General features: G+C 37.6%; 2 protein-coding genes across 6 annotated transcripts in view; one reads left to right on the forward strand and one right to left on the reverse strand.

Moving 5' to 3' along the window:
- Positions 1 to 2,031: 2,031 nt before the first annotated feature.
- On the forward strand, positions 2,032 to 3,058 carry LOC127579573 (hydroxycarboxylic acid receptor 1-like). Its single transcript, XM_052032453.1, is given in 2 exon segments — positions 2,032 to 2,406; positions 2,408 to 3,058. Coding segments are annotated over 2 exon segments (1,020 nt in total). The 3' UTR covers positions 3,053 to 3,058.
- Positions 3,059 to 3,233: 175 nt separating this feature from the next.
- Positions 3,234 to 16,558, reverse strand: part of kntc1 (kinetochore associated 1) — a 100,845-nt gene continuing 87,520 nt past the window's right edge. For 3 of the 5 annotated variants that reach the window (XM_052032451.1, XM_052032449.1, XM_052032450.1), the window contains 5 exons: positions 11,231 to 11,360; positions 10,790 to 10,879; positions 9,278 to 9,423; positions 5,748 to 5,835; positions 3,234 to 4,854 (listed from right to left, as the gene is read on the reverse strand). In XM_052032451.1, the coding sequence (XP_051888411.1) occupies positions 4,831 to 4,854; positions 5,748 to 5,835; positions 9,278 to 9,423; positions 10,790 to 10,879; positions 11,231 to 11,360 (478 nt within the window). In that variant the 3' untranslated portion in view covers positions 3,234 to 4,830. Of the gene's footprint in view, positions 4,855 to 5,747; positions 5,836 to 9,277; positions 9,424 to 10,789; positions 10,880 to 11,230; positions 11,361 to 13,100; positions 13,207 to 16,558 lie in introns of those variants that run through there. The other 2 variants (XR_007957705.1, XM_052032452.1) reach the window with 2 other exon arrangements.

Below are 16,558 nucleotides of genomic sequence, written 5' to 3' on the forward strand. Positions count from 1 at the left end.
GACTTGAGGTGCAACACTTTCCACGCAGAGGGTGGGGAGTATATGGAACGAGCTGCCAGAGGAAGTGTTGACAGGTGCAAGGGTATCATTTAAGAAGCACTTGGATAGATACATGCAGGGGCGGGGCTTAGAGGGATATGGGCCGAACGCAGGAAATGGGTACTAGACAGGTGGGCACCATGGTTGGCATGGACTCATTGGGCCGAAGGGCCTGTATCTGTGCTGTATTGGTCTATGGCTCTAAATCCAGGTTCCTAGCCCACATGGTGGGATATAACAAGTATATCATTGCTTGAATGTTATTCACTGTTTGCTTCCTGCCTTTTATTTGTGTAGTTTCCTGATTTCACACCTCATGTCTTTGTAGATCATGCCTATCATGGCAATAACGTGTACTACCACACAAAAAAATCTTCTAATTGACCATTAACAATACCATGAGAAATCTAACAGTATCAAATATCTGCAATCTTCCTAAAAATATAAGTAAACAAAAAAAAGTTGTGTATCTCATCACTACCTCTGCCAATAATATCCTTCTCCCCATCCCATTACACAGCTGCATCCCCTTCACCCTTCTCTGTGTTCTCTTTTCAATGCCCATGTGAATAAGATGCTTCAGATTTTTTGACTATCAGCTAATTAACACAATACTGTGGCGACTCACCGTCTAGTCGGGCGAACCGGCTCGGCAGTCGGGTCGCGCGGCGGTGGGCCTCGTCTTTCCGAGCGACGGGGAGAACCCGCGCGCGGGAAAGTCCTGATGACGTAGGACTTACGTCATTGCCGGTTGTTTTGGGCGGGAACATTCTCCCTTAAAGGGCCCGTGCAAGGCGGGAAAATAAACCAGTTCTGTTTGGCAATCCTCCGAGTAGAGTCTTGTTTTATTCCGCGGTAGCAACCGCTACAATACCATGTTTAACACATCTTGGAAATACATCAGTTAGCTATATTTCAGTGGTAAAGAAAAGTAAATCATCGTGACATTTCTGGTAGAAATTAGTTGCTTCCACCCTCCTACCTACAAGCTGATTATTGCATTTCTCCTTTTTATCTTTCTGAGAGGATATAATTCAATCAGACCTCTCCGCTTCCAAAAATATCATCTTACTCTATACATTTCCAATTGTTTCCACCAATTAAAACAAAATCACGTTTCTCACAAGAGATGACACTTGGCCTAGGGATACCAAGATCTGTTATCTGCTCAGGACAGTGGGTTAACCAGTGAGAAATATTTTAATTGATCAATAAAAATCCTACTTTCCTGGTCTAAACAATTTCAGGATCTTGCCTTACAGCCCAATCACTTAGCTTTTTAATGCACAATTTACAGTGCCACATGGTCCTTGCTAATAACATGTACGTAATTGGTAATTGCTTTGTTATTGACACATGTACAGTGAAATACTAGATTGTCACATACAGTGAAAAACTTTAATGCTGCAGGCACTTTCAATGATCTGTTAGCTTATCCCTCATACCTTTTCTTGTTCTCCATTCCAATAGATTATTTAGTTTATAATTCCAGATTTCATTCTTCTTTCCAAATTCTAAATTTCAGTATTATTTTATTAATCAATATCATATTTGGCATACTAGGTGTAATTTAGGGGATATTAATACAGGAGGAACATTGGAACCATAACCAAATTTGATATATGAAAATGCAATTTAAAAAAAAATTGTAATGAGATTATAAATCGAGATTATTTTTGTTGAAATAGTCTTTCTCCATTTAAAAATTATGAAACTTTGAGAATGCAAATAGTGAATGATCAGTAAATGTGTGAAATATAGAAATAATCTGCAACAACTGCCATTTAGGCAGAATTATATGTATAAATAACTACAAAAATCTGTTTTCTCCCCCACTAGTATTAATTTGAACTAAGAACCATTGCATCAGCACAAGTCAATTTACTTGCACCACACATCCTGTTAAAAAGGAACTATTTGATTAGCAGGATCATATATAAACCACTCTCATGTAAAATTCAGACTACTGCTACCAGCAAAGACTGTGCAACAATGGATGCCACTAATGAACCTGATGAAACAAAACTGCTTGAAATTGCTGTACCATTACTGCTGGTGGAATTTATTCTGGACTCAATGGGCAATGCAATTGCTTTGTGCATCTTCTGCTTTCAGATGAAACCTTCAAAACCAAGTATCGTTTATTTGTTTAATCTGAATCTAGCTGATTTTCTCTTGATGTGTTGCTTACCGTTTCGACTGGCTTACTATGTGAACAAAAAGAATTGGATTTTTGGGGATGGTGCTTGCTGTGTGCTGTTATTTATGGTGTCTTTGAATCAGGCGGGAAGCATTGCTTTTCTCATGCTTGTGGCAACAGATCGCTACTTTATAGTAGTTCATCCTCACCATAAATTAAACTCTATAATCACAAAGATATGCAGTAATGGGAGTAAGTTTCACCTGGGCTGTAATGATAGGAATGACCTCATACCTTCTCTTTGAAAGTCATGTGTTTGAGCAGAAAAACCTTACATCCTGTGAAAGTTTCAACTTGTATAATCCTTCAAATGTTGGTGCAACGTGGCATGATGTTTTATTTGTTGTTGAGTTTTTAGCACCACTGTGCGTTATCCTCTACTGCACTTGCTCAATCATTTCAAGACTTCAGCACAAGAAAAGTGAAATCAGAAGAAAATTTATAAAGGCTAAACATGTTGTGACAGCTGTTGCCATTGTGTTCTTACTTAGTTTCTTGCCCAGCAACATTGGTAGAATTGTTGTGCTGATGATGCAATCAAAAAAGACAGAAACTAGCAAGGAATACTGGGCAGCAGTTGAGGGATTTTATGTTACACTTTGTCTAACTTACGTTAATAGCATGCTTGATCCAATTGTCTATTATTTCTCAAGTTCAAAATTTAAAAACATTTTACATCGAAGGCATTCAAACAAGTTGGAAATGAAAAATTCTCAAAACTCATGGGGCATTTCTACCACCAACAGCAAGCAGCTTACACAAGGAAAAACGTCAGAAGTAGGTCAACGGCTTAATATTATTCAGTATGGATAACAAACTTGCATTTAAACCCAGCTGTGCAGTTTAAAAGAAAACACAATGCAAACCTCTGGGAGGCTTATTCCACAATGCAACCCTCTGGGAGGCTTATTCCACAAGGCAGCAGAATGCCACACGCCCACTGAGCCTACACTGGAAGTGCAAGAAAATCTGCTGAATACTGGACAATAGGAGTGAATGGAATGCAATGGAACTGTATCAGATAGTGCAAGTCATCTTACAAAACCTATGCTTCACCTACTTCTCTACGGATTATTACTGATTTCCATCTGTCTTAAGATCAATATGCGGTCAGGGAGGTTCCAGCATCTTAAGCTATTGACCTTGTGACATAATATGACCCTTGCCTTCTTTGGACAAGACCCTCAAATGTTTGCATTTAAAAACATACAGAATTTGTAGTAATGATTGTTTTTGTGATACGCTTTGATCTGAGAATATGAGCATATTGGTTTTCAAAATAGAAAATGAAAATTCCATTAACTGAACAAATGTTTCTTATCTGAACTTAATTTTTCATGATCCTGCTGCTGCATTTAAATATACAATATTAATAATTGATACCTTATTGCTGTTGGAAATTTCAAACAGTGTAAGCAGTAAAAATGGATTTTAATTCAAGCACATTAAAGATTTTGTGAAATTGACACCAAAAGATGTTCTTTTCAAAAATCTTTGTTTATCAAAAACAGTAACATATTCATTTTTTCTTATTATTACTTGTGTAATCAGTTTTAACAATGCAAATAGTTTGACTGCAATTCAGCAATAAATACAGTGAGGTTGAATAAAAGACGTGTTATTTCTATTTTATATTCTTAGTGCATGAAGGGACTACTAATAATGATATACAAGGATAACCATCTTTTAAGCAATATGCAGAGAAAAGAACCCGTGTCCTATTGTGACAGCGGTTCTTTGCCACATACTAGATAGTGTATTTGGCAAATATTGCACATGGGTAGTTATATACATTTTCTTCAAATTAACATCAGTTCCATCCATCAGCTTAAATCAACAGAAGTTCATTTTACAAATTGCTTACTGAAAAAGTTGGTGGATATGAAAACATTCACTCTATCAATATCAATTTTGATAAACAGCATCTGAGCTAATGGAATACAAACACGTTAATTCAGTTGCTAATTTGTCAAATCCAGTAATCCAAAAGCAAAATACCACAGATGCTGGAAATCCAAATTCAGTAAATGAACCCAGGCTTTGTGACCACATGCAGCAGGCAAACACTGCATATCTTTCAGGAGATCTCTCCTGATTCCAACCAGAAACAAGAACCTTGTTAATTTTCTCATCCTTACTCTGGGAAAGGGGTTACTAAGAAGCAAGAGAAAGAATTCCACTCTCTGAAGGGACAAACTGTAGGTCATCAGATAACAATAAAGTTATGCACTTCTGACACAACCACTCAGCTAGAAATATTAAACACCATAGAATAAGAGTAAATTTCTGGCAGATATACTCTGAATAGCTCACTACCATATGAGTCTGTGCATTTACCCACACACTGTTGGGAGACTTCCTCGGATTTCATTTGATAGCAGCCCCCTTCATGTATGTTTTAATATTTTCTATCCTGAAGTGAAACTACTTGGGAAAAGTTCCAATGCCAAGCATAACATGTACAAGAAGAATTACATTGTATGTGACAAAATGCTAAATAAACATTTCTAGCAATATATTTTTACCACAGCAATGCCAAGGAAGTTATTCTTATTTAAAATATCAGTGGACTGTTGGTGACGCTGGTTATTCTACTTCTGATCATCAAGAAACTCCTAGAGGAATAAAAAAAATTAAAATGTTAAAAAATCGTTCATTTTTAAAAGACAGAATTGCCCCTTCTTAAGAGAATTTCTGATACACAGGAAAATGACAACCAGTGGCTTGATCTAGTATTAGTGTTTAGAAATAATCAGGTTACAGAGGCAGCACAAAGGCATCTGATCCCGTGCTGACATTTCGTATGCGTGTTTTCTCATGTACAGATACTTGCTAAGGTCACTCATTGATCTGAATCCAGGAATCATGAATAATTTTCCAACTTTCTCACTAGCCCACCAGCACAGAAGCCAATAGTTTCCCATAACCCATCAATCTGGAATTGGCTACCCCTATACAGATCAGAGCTAAGCATTGCCATTGTTCTGTCTATCTCAATCAGTGCAGAGCACATTGATGAAAGCTCGCCCAATCAGTTTTCTACATCATGCTCTGCAATATCCAACACCCCATGCCAAGAAGTAACATGTCCAAAAAAAAAATGCTGCAACTGCTGGCCAGAAGTGTACACACTACACTTCCTTTTGAGGAAATGGCTTGTCTTCAATTAGTCCCTCTTATAAGGATACGATCAAAAAATCTCAATTCATTTTCAATGAAATTTAAGGCACATTAAAGTTATTTGCCACCATCCTGGTTTTATGCGTTAGGTTGGCTCCCGCTGTATTACTCTTTCCTGAAACACTTAATTTCATAATTTAATAAAAACATTGCCAAAATTGCCATTGATTAATGTGGGTAATGTTTACATTACAAGTTTCTTGTCAGAAAGAACTTTGTTAAAACGGTACTTATTTCATAACACAAGAAAGGCCTTATTGAAAGTGGCACATACTTCACCTTGTAAAAAAATTCACGAAATAGGCTTCCTTCCTAAAAAAAATTATACCTTTAAAAAATCAAGAGAAATATCCGATTTGATGGGTCTTCCTTCATGCTTTAGGTAGTCAGTTACCATGGAGATAGCTTCATCGAGGCTGTAGGAAGAAAACTGGATTAGCTACAAGCATCTTGGAACAAATGAAAAAAAAGATCACTTTTAGAGTACATGAACATGGAAAATTCAATCTTGACTTCCGAAAGTAAACTAACCATTTTGATTGCATTAAAGGCAGGCACAGGAATACACCATTCACCTCTTGCACTTGCTCTATAATTCAACAAGATCATGGCTGATCTTTTACTATTGTGCCACAATCCAGTATTAATACACACACACACACACGTGTGTGTGTGTGTGTGTGTGTGTGTGTGTGTGTGTGTGTGTGTGTATTTTCTTCAAGCTAGAAATCAACATATATATTTATTCTTGGCTTGAATATATTCAGAAAGTGAACCTCCACTGCCACCTTGGGTACAGAATTCTAAAAATTCACTACATTTTGCAAGATATTTCTTCTCATCTCAGTTCTGAATGGCAGAATCTTTATATTGTCTCAATGAGATTGCCTTTTTTCTTCAAACTCAAGAGACCTAGGCCCAGAATGATCTCCTATCTCATTAGCTAATCTGGTGAACCTACATTACGTTTCCTCTATCCCAAGTATATCTTTCCTTCGGTAGGGAGACCAGGCCTGTACATAAAGTTTCTGGCATGGTCTCACCGGAACCACTTATAAATTTCAGTAAGACTCTTGTAATCAAATCCTCTTGCAACAAAGGCCAAAGGACCATTGTTTATGTTAATTGCTTGCTGTACTGCACATTAACTCTCAGTGATTTGCATATAATAACACCCATTTAAAAAATGCTTTGCTTTTCTATCTGTTCTATCAATGTGGATGATATGTTTTTTTTTACCCCAACATTGTGCTCCATCTGCCAAATCGACCATTCACTATCTCTGAAAACCTCACCTCATCCATCTCACAACTTATACTGCCACCCAGTTTTGTATCATCATAAATCTTGGATATTTTCTCATCCATAGATTGCAAACAACTGAGCCTCAACACTGACCCTTGTAGCACACCATGATTCAGTCTTCCAAACAAAAAATGACCTATTTATTTCCATTGTTTTCTGTCCATTAACCAATCCTCAATCTAAGCCTGCTCCATGTGCTCTAATTTTGCTTAATAACCTCTCATATAAGAAATTAAGAAAGATTTCCTAAATATTGATATTAAACTACATTCACCCAAATATGTACCAGGTCTGGTTTAGAATTGATATGCTAAGTGCATGCAATTTACCACCAGAAACATTTTCCAGAACTGGTATGTCAGGGTGCCCCTGTATTTGAATTTTAATGAGTTTCAAAAACAATTAGATGCTTATGTATAAAGGTTATTGATAAAAGTAATTCACATTGCAAGGCCTTGCCTCTGTATAGTGAAAAACAAAAAAGGAAAACATCGATGTGATACTGTTGTCAGGAGAAATTAATACCAGGTAGTCAGTAATAAATTCAGAAATATGTTCTTTATTCAGAGTGGCGAGAATGGGGAGCTTGCTGCCACATGAGGCAGTTATATCTGCTTACATTTACAAGAGTGAAAGGGGATTTTGGTAAAACATACAAGATCATGAGGGATCTGGTCAGGGCAGATGTGCAGGATATGTGAGAGATTGAGAGAGAATATAGAACTAGGGGCCACTGATTAAAAATAAGGGGTAACCTACTTAAAACAATAGGTAAAATGTTCTCTCTCAATGGGTTGTGAGTCTTTAGAACTCTTCCTTAAAAATTTTTTAAGGCAGAGGTAAATAGATACTCGATAAGGAAAGGAATGAAAGGATTCCACAGGTGGACAAAATGTGAATTTGAGGGTAGACGGATCCTCCAAGATTTTATTAAACAGGTAGAGCAGCTTTGAGAGTGGCCTACTCCTGCTTCTATTTTGTATGCTGCAATGAAAAGAATAAATTTCATTGAAAGCAAAGGATATGTTGACAGAGAAATGAAATAAGGTGAGAGACAGCTCAGTGGAACTTAAATGAACAACAAAGGTACTGAGAATGATTTTGAACTGTTCTTGCACAAATCTAATTAGCCAGTTCAAAAGCATTATTAATGTAGGCTCAGAAGCACATTGGACCTACAACTCAGCGATCTGGACAAAGTGGCCAGAGGTGCAAAATAGAAGTAATTTATTTTTCAATTTTCCAGAGAAAAGTCAAAAACTACTACAGGTTGGCAGTAGTTTTAGAGTTATAGAGCTGTACAGTACAGAAACAAGCCCTTTAGACCACCACGTGCGCACTGGCCATTGCACTTTCTAGACTAAAAAGAATCCCATTTACTCGCATTAGGTCCAAAGTCTTCAATGCCTTGGTGATTCTAGAATGTTGTGAGTGTATCTGCCTCAACCACCTCCTCAGACAGTGAATACCATAGTCCAACTACTGTCTATGTGGAAAAAAAAATTCCCTCAGACCCCTACAAATCCCCTTCCTCTCATCTTAAACCCATGTCCTTTTAGACACCATCATCATGAGAAAAGGATTCTTACTATTTATCCCATTCATAAATTTTGTATGCCTCGATCAGGTCACGCCTCAGCCTATCTACTCTCCTTATTAGCTGAAATGCTTCAGTTCAGGCAACATCCTGGTGAATCCCCTCTGCACTCTTTCCAGTGCAATCACATCTTTCCTACAGTGTGTTTTATAAAAAAGTCCACGACAAACCAAAGAGATTGTCCTAGTTCTTTACATGTACATCATTGATTTCAATCTGTTAGAATACGTCCTTCAGCTTTGAATGTCTTTTTTTTATAAAAGATGCCAAAGCAAAAAGCACAAAATGGATTTTTCTGTCATAGTAAAGTCAATATATTCTGGTCATTAGAAATGATTAAAGAAGCTGGGATTCTTCATCTCAACGGTGAAGATTAAGAGGCAATCAAACAAATACTCAAAATTACAGAGCTTTAATAAGGAAAGCATGGAACAATTGTTTATGATGATCATTGAGATTTACACAGGCACAAAGGCAAGAATATCAACAATATAACAAACCATATGGTTAAGAAAATTCTTTGCCCCTTTATTTTAGAAACACAGGACATAGAATGTCCATTGCAGTATCTACAACAGTTGTTAAAAAAAGGGAAGTTTTTATTTTTATGCATGGAGAAAAGGCAGGAGAATGGCATTATAGGCAGTTCTTCAGAGATGCAGGTGTAAGTAAAATGAGCCAAATGGCCTTTTCGTGTGCTCTAAAATTCTTTTATACTCCTGGTAGCTGGGGTGACTGAATATAAATTTCACTCCCCTCCTTTAACTTAGAACTTCTAAGGCTGAGGAGCATTTTCAGAACAGATGTCACATTAACCTTCCCAAACAAGAGACAGGCAAAACAAAATATCAGTAAAGAATCTAGATCATTACTGATTTGTCAAATAAAGTCAAATAATTTTCAAATAACTTGACAATTACCATCCATTCATATACTCACACTCATTTTATACCTACCAGCTCCTATTTACAAGGTAATTCACCAGTTCTTTCACACGATTGTTATCAATCATATATTGCTTCAGAAAAGGAAAGAATTTTGATCCAACAAGCATCTCGAATTGTTTCTTGTCTGCAATGCTGCCCAACGCCAACTCCTTAATCTTCGGAGATTAAAACAAAGCAGAGGACTTATTCAGACTTAATTTAAAAAGAGAAGTATCATCTGTTTTAATTAGTGATTCTTAAAGTAAATCAATACACTTGCCACCTATAGCTTGCAAATAATTAAACCAGTACTTTAAGGAGTCAAATATAAAAATCAATTAACATAACAATTCAGATGAACAATCAACTTAAAACCACAAAACTGTTTCTATCTCCGTAGATGTTGCCTGACCCAGGTATTTTCAGCATTTTTTTGTTTTTATTTTAAATTTCTTGCATCCGCAGTATTTTGTTCTTATAACATGGCTTTATCCATAATAGCAGATTAGTATAGTAACAGAATCTTTGATGTACCAGTTTTCAAATAGAAACCTTGTAAAATTCGGTGATTATATAAGCAGTACTAAATGGAATATCACAGACTATAATTTTCCTTATACTAATCGACCTCCTATGTCACTAAGTGTGGAGTTCTACTCAAGTAGATTTCCAGGCTGGCAGGATAACTGGACCAAGGCAGGGAAGAAATAAAGGATGGAAGGCAATACTTGATACAGGGATAAGTTCATAGTGAATACTTTAATTCACTGCATTTTTGAATTGTATTAAGTAGCACGAATGGGAAAGGATGATGGTGGAAAGAAAACAGCAGAGCTTGGGACCAAATCAGCAGATGTACATAACAAATTGTGCTTGTTGGCAGTAGTAACTTGATTCTGGATTGGCCAAAATCAGTACAAACCAGGCTAAAAATCATCCTATCACTAACATAATGCTAAAATATTTTACACTCATCAATGATGAACTGGCGGTAAGGGTCTTTACATATCATTTATTCACAACTTTTTGAATTCTTGCAAAGTTTAAAGTCAAAATCTTCCAGTGCTCCACATGTGCATTATTGATCTTTAGCCCTGGCTGCTTGTTACTGACCCAAGGCAAGTCCCTGCTTACAACTGACACAGAGGCCCAGTGTCTGCATGCTAGCGACACCAAAGCCCAACCTGCTATTGACACCCAATTGCTGCTTGCTACTTGCAACCACTAACTTGGTCCCAAATACTACGTTTTCCCAGCTCTATCAAATCTTTCCCATTAATGCTGTTTGATACTGCTCAAAAATTCAGTGGAGTAATGTCCTCACCATGATCCCTAATCCATTTAGTAATATGTTTTGCATAGTTTAATATTAGAATTCTGACAACATACTTCTCAAAAAAATAAGAAACATTGACTGACACATTTGCTTATCTAATTATTCATATTCTTAGGATAATACCCAAAACAATAATGATATTTAATCTTTACAGAGGCAACACTGAGTATCGGCACACTTTGTTACTGTACAATAAAATATTTTACCTTGGATGCATATCCTGCAACCTCTCCAGTTGTCATGTGATCAACAACTTGCTGCAAAATGGTCACAGAATCAACTGACAAAAGAAATCCCTACAAAAGGAGATATATATTAAAAACAATTATTTGAACATCATAAGGAAATGTCTGAAACGTGCATATTCATTAATACTTCTAAAAGGGAAGGTAGGTTCATTTCCTTTTAGATGTCCACTTGGCAGAGGTAATATGACATCCCATTCAATTCTATTACCCAAATTGATTAGAAACATAAAATAAACTCAACAGCTCCAATCTAAATCGAATTAAACAACACAATCACATTAAGCTGATGAGTCTTCCCTGTTTTTTTTTCCAGATTCATTATTCCTTAGATTTAAGTATTTTTGCTGAAAAACAAATATCCTGCAAGTTGCTAATGACTATTGCTTCAAAACCACGTACCTGTATTTGTTGTTTCTTTTTTTCCGAATAAGGGATAAGTAGAAGACAACCGAGAGCAAAGGCTGGCAACTCCAGCTGAACATATTGTTTTGCAATGCCAATGAGATCAAGATCAGGTACAACAGGACATCTTTAGGATCAGAAAATAATTGGTATAAAGAGTTTCACCAAACAAGTTAACATCACCTTAATAAGAAAATTGAGTTATCTATTTAGATAAGTGAAAAATAAAATAAAATCAATACGTCACAGCAGAAACATTCATCCATTTATTTAATCATTTGTCAGTTTACATACAAGAATATGGACTTTTTATAAGCACACAGTGCCTTGGCCATATTTACACTTCAAAATGCATTAAGATTTGTCTGGAATGATAACATTCATACTGTTAACAAAATAGTGCTTGCAGTGGAGACTGTTCCATCGCCCACTCTTTTGCTTTCACCCCCTCTTCTCTTACATAGAACAAGGGTTAATAAGTTTCCTGTTGCCCTCTCCTTCCATTCCAACATCCACATTCAACGCATCATATTCTGTAACTTATACCTTCAACATGATGTCAACACCACCTGACATATCTTTCCCTCTCTCTATGGCATTCCAAAGGAACTGTTCCCACTGCAACTCCTTGGTTCACTTTTCTATCAACACCCACTCCCCTTCTCACAGAACCTTCCTATGCAACCACAGGAAAGCAACACCTTTTTTTCCTCTCTCAATCTTGCACTAGCTTCGTTATGTTTATTTTGCACACATGCATGTTTAATTTATGTTAATTTATGTTTGTGCTCGTCTTGTAATGAAATACACTGCTCTTGGAAAAAGCTAATTTTCATGGCATTTAGATCCTGTATACATACGCCCAGGACAATAAACCTGAACTTGAACCTGCCCTTTTACCTCTTCCCTTCCCTGCATCCAGAGACCCAAAAACTCTTTCCGGGTGAAGCAGCAACTTACTTCAACCACTCAGGGCTCACAATGTGGGCCACTCATTTAAAAAAAATCTAATACAGATGGGGTGATTGCTCTGCAAAACAACTTCTGTAAGCTTGCACTCTGCTTTTATTTGCTGTACTACTCTCACTCTGATGTCTCTCTTTGGCTTCTTGTATAGTTCTAACAAAGCACAAAGTTAAGGGAATAGCAGCTGACTTTCCCTCAGGACTCACCTTGAATTCAATAAGTTCAGGTAACCAGTCTTGCCTGCTCATGTCAGAAATGGCTAGTTCTGATGCAGTTGTTCTCTGTCCATTGATGCCCCCTACATTACTGGGGATTTCCAGTATTCCCTTTTATTTCACATTTCCAACTACTAGTGTGTTTTGTATCTCAAAGTTCCAGCTGTGTTTCATTTTTCTCTTCTATTTATACCTCCTCCAGACATATCTGCAAGGAACAAGACTTCACCGCCTTTTCTCAGGTGGCACCAACACATTTCTCATTCAGCTTCTCATGATCCTAATCCTACATCTTTAACCAGTCCAGGTGCTGCTGAACAAATAAGCCCAAGACATACTAAGTGACAGATGACACTGGTAATATACTCCACATGCATTCCAACAGTGGAGCTCAGTCCTGCTGGGATTTACTAACATTATGCCAGGGAAAATGCCAATTATTCCCTATGCCACATCAGACTTGGTGTAAGATACAAGACCCCATTGATTTCAAGAATGATTCTAGGCCTGTGGCAGGCAAGGAAAGCAACAAGTAATTGTTAAAAGAAATTTGACTTTTCTTTAACTTTCTTAAAATAAACTTAGTGTTTTACAACTAACCTTGTTAAAAAGAAAATCATTTACTTCAAATAATTAAAATCCTGGACAGAACCATAGAATGGTGTGGATTTTGAAGACATGAAGTTAATGGGCTGGAAAACAAAGGTTGCTAAACTGAAACAAGCTCGATTTGCTGTGTTTCTTCTTGATCAGCTTGCTTGTTGCATCTTCCTTCTATTGCAAGGTGGAGTGCTGTGGCACAGAAATGAGAGTCAAAAGCAGGGTTGTATGAGGAGTTCTTGCAAGGATCACTGTGTTTTGATGCCCAAAGCTGAGGTACAAGGGAGTGGAGGACCAGTGAGATTCATCCTCTGCATCTGGTTCAGGTTAGAGCAGGTATGCAGGAACTATGAGCAGCAGACTGGATCCAGCACAATGTGGCCCAATATTTGTTGATAACAATGATGTCCTTGGTAATGTAGAACCACTTCAACAAGACAAAAACACAAGAAAATAGGAGCAGGAGTAGGCCACCTGGGCCTTCAAAAGCCTGCCCCACAATTGAATATGATCAGGGGTGATCTACTTCATGCCTCAATTACTCTTCTGTGTCAGTTCTCAGTAGACCTCAATTCCCCAATCTTTCAAAGAAATATCTACCCCCTCTTTAAATACCCCCAGTGATCTCATCTCCACAACCCTCCGAGATAGAGATCCAGATATTCACCACCATCTACGAGAAGAGATTTTAAATCACTACCCCTTCATCTTGTAATTATGTTAGAGATTCTTCCACTAGTGGAAACATCTTGATATCTACCCTATCATGCCTCCTTAGGATCTTATGTTTTATTCCTCTAGACTCCAAAGAATACAGATTTAACTTTTTTTAAGCCACTGGAGATAGAAAAATACTCTCATCTGAGGAATTATCCTTGTGAATCTCTTCTAGACTGTCCCTAATGCTGGTATATCTTCTCTTAATTAAGTGGATCAAAACTGTACACAATAATTCAATACAATTGTAACAATACTCTATTTTTAAACTCCAACCCTTGACCAATAAAGTTCAATATACTATTTGCCTTCTTAAATACTTGTGCAACTGCAAGCATTTTGTTTCATGCACAAGAGCACCTATACCTCCATGTACAGTCACTTGCTGTCTCTCTCCATTTAGATAGTTATCTGCCTTTTGACTCCTCCTACCAAAGTGCATGATCTTATGTTTTCCTAGATCAAACTCTACTTGCTAAGTTTTTGCCCATCCACTCAACTTGTGTATATCCTGTTGCAGCATCCAAATATTTTCAGTGCAGCAGCATGCTCTCCCATGTAGTTCTGTGTCCTCACCAAATCTGGACATCTTATACTCAGCTCCCTCCTCCAAGTCATTAATACAGATAGAAGATAATTGAGAGGCAAGAACTGATCCTTGGTGCACACCACCGAAAAAGTTTATTTTTGACCCTGTGATAGCCATTGTTCACTCCATGTTAACATGCCTTTCATGTGACACCTTATCAAATGCCTTCTGGAAATCCAAATACACTAGATCTATCGACTCCTTTATGCTGATTCTGCTTTTGTATCCTCAAAGAACTTGAAAAAGTTTGTCAAACATGATTTGCCCTTCATAAATTCAAGTTGACTTGTTTTCATTGCATCAAGTCTCTCTAAGTGAAGCGCTGTTTCTTCCAGGATTCTAGATTCCAGCATCTTCCCAACAACAGGTGTTATGCTAAGTGGTTTGTAGTTTCTCACTTTTTGTCTCCTTTCACATAAGGCAGTCGCATTTACACTTTTCTAATTTGTTGGAATACTAAATTTTTAAACTTCAGCCTATGGCTCTATTATCTTTGCAGCCAATTTCTTCAAAAATCACTGGTGTAGGCCATCAGGTCCCATGACTTATCTGCTTTTCGTCCCATTACTTATCCAATACTTTGTCCATCAGGATAGGGATTGTTGGTTACAAGTTCTTCCATGCTATCTGAAACTAGCCCATCTGCTATCCAATGTTCCCCAATGTGAAGACTAATGCCTAGTATTGTTTAAATTATCTGCCATTTCCTTGCTTTTCATTATTAATCCCACTGATACAGCTGCACAAGATATTGGTGAAACCACACTTGGAGTATTGTGTCCGGTACTGATTGCCATGCTGTAGGAAGGATGCAATCAAGCTAGAGAGGATGCAGAAAAGATTCACAAGGATGTTGCCTGGACTGGAGAGCTTGAGTTACAAGGAGAGACTCAATAGACTGGGACTGTTGACACAAGATGCTGGAATCAGATGAAGGGTCTCAACCGGAAACATCAACGGTTCATCTCCCCCCCCCCCCCACCCCCACCCCATAGGTGCTACCTGACCTGCTGAGTTCCTCCAGCAGTTTGTGTGGATGGAGACAGTATTCCCTGGAGTGAAGGACGCTGAGGGGTGACCTTATGGAGGTTTACAAAATCATGAGGGGCATAGATAAGGTGGATGGTCACAGTCTTTTTCCCAGGATAGGGAAGTTTAAAGCTAGAGGGTATAGGATTAAGGTGAGAGGGGTAAGATTTAAAGAGGACCTGAGGGACAAATTTTTCCTTGGAGGATGGTGGGTATATGGACTGAGCTGCCAGAGGAAGAGGTAGAGGGTGGTACAAATACGATGATTAAAAGACAGTTGGACAAGCATGTGGATAGGAAAGGTTTAGAAGGATATGGGCCAAACGCAGGTAAATGGGGCTAGCTCAGTAGGCATCTTGGTCAGCATGGTCAAGTTGGGGTGAAGGGCCTGCTTCTGTGCTGTATAACTCCATGACCCTATACTGTATATCCATATAAGCTTCTACTGTTTGTTTTCATGTTACTTGCCAGTTTAATCTCATAATCAATTTTCTCCTCCTCATTAATCTCCCACTGCTGGTTCCTAAAAAAAATTCCTAGTCTTCTGGTATACCACTAAGTTTTGCCACTATCCAGTTTTTGATTAAATATTTTCCTTGACCTCCTATGTTAATCACAATCTTCCTGATTGGGAGAAATTTCTGCTGAGTACTATGAAATAGTTGCTTAAATATCTGTTACTGCTTATCTCATCTACTAACCTTTCCTTTAGTTCCTTTACCCAATGAACTCATGACAACTCTATTTTCGTACCTTTGTAATTGCCCTTATTTAAATTGAGTGCACCTTTGGACCAGAGGTGTTCACCCTCAAACTGTCTCTGGAATTCCACCATGTTTTGATCACTACTACTTAGAAGATCCCTAACTACAAGATTTCTTATTAATCCTACCTCATTACACGTGACCAAATCTAAAACAGCCTCTTCCCAGATTGGTTCAATAACATATTGCTCTAAGGAGCAATCCCTGATGCACTCCACAAATTCCTCTTTCATAATACCCTTGCCAGTTCGATTAGTCTAATCAATATGCAGATTAAAATTCACCCATTTAATTGCAGTTCCCTTTGTACATGCCTTTGATATTTCAACATTTATGCTTTGTCCTAATTTGAGGACCTCCATTTCTTGAACTCACTGAAATATCAAACTGTTCTTTTTCTAGGACATGGTCTTCTGAGTCAATGCAAGAGTTCCACTTGAGGGAC

Source organism: Pristis pectinata, chromosome 17 (genome assembly GCF_009764475.1).
Source record: "Pristis pectinata isolate sPriPec2 chromosome 17, sPriPec2.1.pri, whole genome shotgun sequence".
Classification (NCBI taxonomy): Eukaryota; Metazoa; Chordata; class Chondrichthyes; order Rhinopristiformes; family Pristidae; genus Pristis; species Pristis pectinata.